Source organism: Buceros rhinoceros, unplaced genomic scaffold (assembly GCF_000710305.1).
Source record: "Buceros rhinoceros silvestris isolate BGI_N320 unplaced genomic scaffold, ASM71030v1 scaffold5125, whole genome shotgun sequence".
Classification (NCBI taxonomy): domain Eukaryota; kingdom Metazoa; phylum Chordata; class Aves; order Bucerotiformes; family Bucerotidae; genus Buceros; species Buceros rhinoceros.
In genome coordinates this window covers 1-1435 of record NW_010414462.1, presented here as the reverse complement: position 1 = coordinate 1435, position 1435 = coordinate 1, and the positions used below count along the sequence as shown (strand labels likewise).

The 1435-nt window shown below is 42.3% G+C and overlaps 1 protein-coding gene across 1 annotated transcript; it reads right to left on the bottom strand.

Annotated features, from left to right (window-relative positions):
- Positions 1 to 940: 940 nt before the first annotated feature.
- On the bottom strand, positions 941 to 1432 carry NANP (N-acetylneuraminic acid phosphatase; the record flags this gene model as incomplete). The annotated part of the gene is made up of 1 exon (XM_010137090.1): positions 941 to 1432. A coding segment is annotated over one exon (492 nt), but the record flags the coding sequence as incomplete, so codon positions are not given.
- Positions 1433 to 1435: the final 3 nt, after the last annotated feature.

Below are 1435 nucleotides of genomic sequence, written 5' to 3'. Positions count from 1 at the left end.
TACATGTAGAAACTGGAGTAAGGAGGGATCATATAGCAGTGCCATTAAAACCGTCAAAAAAAGCACTGATCCTGCAGGTGAATCTGAGTAAGACCTGAGCAAGACCAAAAACAGTTTCTCAAAAAAGTCTGATCTAAATTCACTAATAAAATCAGATGGAACAATAAAATTAGCTTTTAAAGAGTCTGACAGTACAGTAAGAAGACCATTGTTTTATCAATTACATTCCAACAAAAGTCGTAATCTGGATTACGAGTATACTGCCCATCTGTATAAGCACCAAGAAAATATAAAGTAAAAACTTATCAAGTCCCTCTGATAAATGGTCCCCTAAACAAATGCAAATTTTCAATGCACATTTCAGTACTCTTGGCAAGAGGTACAGATTCCATAAAAGGCAAGTCACTGCAAAGTCTGAAAAACACTCTGAAACTTGAAATGTAGAGCACTTCCTAATGGTCTTATACATAATAAATTCTGGTTTTAGAAATAGCTAAATTCACTCCAGTTCCTGAGATGAACTGCAGATCAATTGCCAAGATTTACCAGGCTCTCTTCCTCACCTTTCACACACTGCAAACAAGGTTTGAACTGAAGCTTCTGCTAAACTTACAAGTCAGCAAAGCATGTGAAAGAGCAAAACATTCAAATTTTCTTTTCCGCTATAAAAACAAAGAGACTGGCAACTTAGGTCACAGACAGACAGACTTTAGCCACTGTCTCTCACAATAATTTCCAGACAGAGGCAGTAGTTTTAAATTAACTGCACTTGCATCTTTAATATTTGTTTCTATCCTGTTTTCACTGACAACTCCGCCCTTATTCATCCATCTGCTATTCAAGAAAGCATACCATACATGAGTTCAAAATCCTAGGGTCAAAATTTTTCAAAGACCGTGAGTCATCTAACAGCTCAGCATGTCTCTGTATGCCGAAACCATCAATGTGCTTCATTACTGCTAGCCACGTGGTCAGTTCCTAACTTAGCATTGATTTTGTGCTCCATCTTCTGTAGAACTGCTGGAAGATCCAAAACAGAAGAAATAATATAATGAGGTACTGGGGAGGTATCTAATGGGGTAGTCATTGCTTTGTTTAACCAGACAGTTGCTTTCAAGCCAGCATTCAGGCCTCCTTGAATATCTGTATCTAGCGAGTCCCCGACCATAACGCACTCTGCGGGCTGCACCCCCAGGAGATCGCAACAGTAATGAAATATGGATGGCGCCGGTTTCTCTTCTTTCTGCTCTCCCCCCACAACGATGGCATCGAAGTAGGGCTGGCAGGCGCACGCTTCGATCTTCTCCCTCTGCGTCTGTTTGTCGCCGTTGGTGAGGAGCAGCAGGCGGACCCCTTTCCGCAGCTCGGTGAGCATGCCCCGCGTGTCCTCGGCCAGCGTGAGGTGCTGGAGGCGGGTCGTTTTCCACAGGAAATA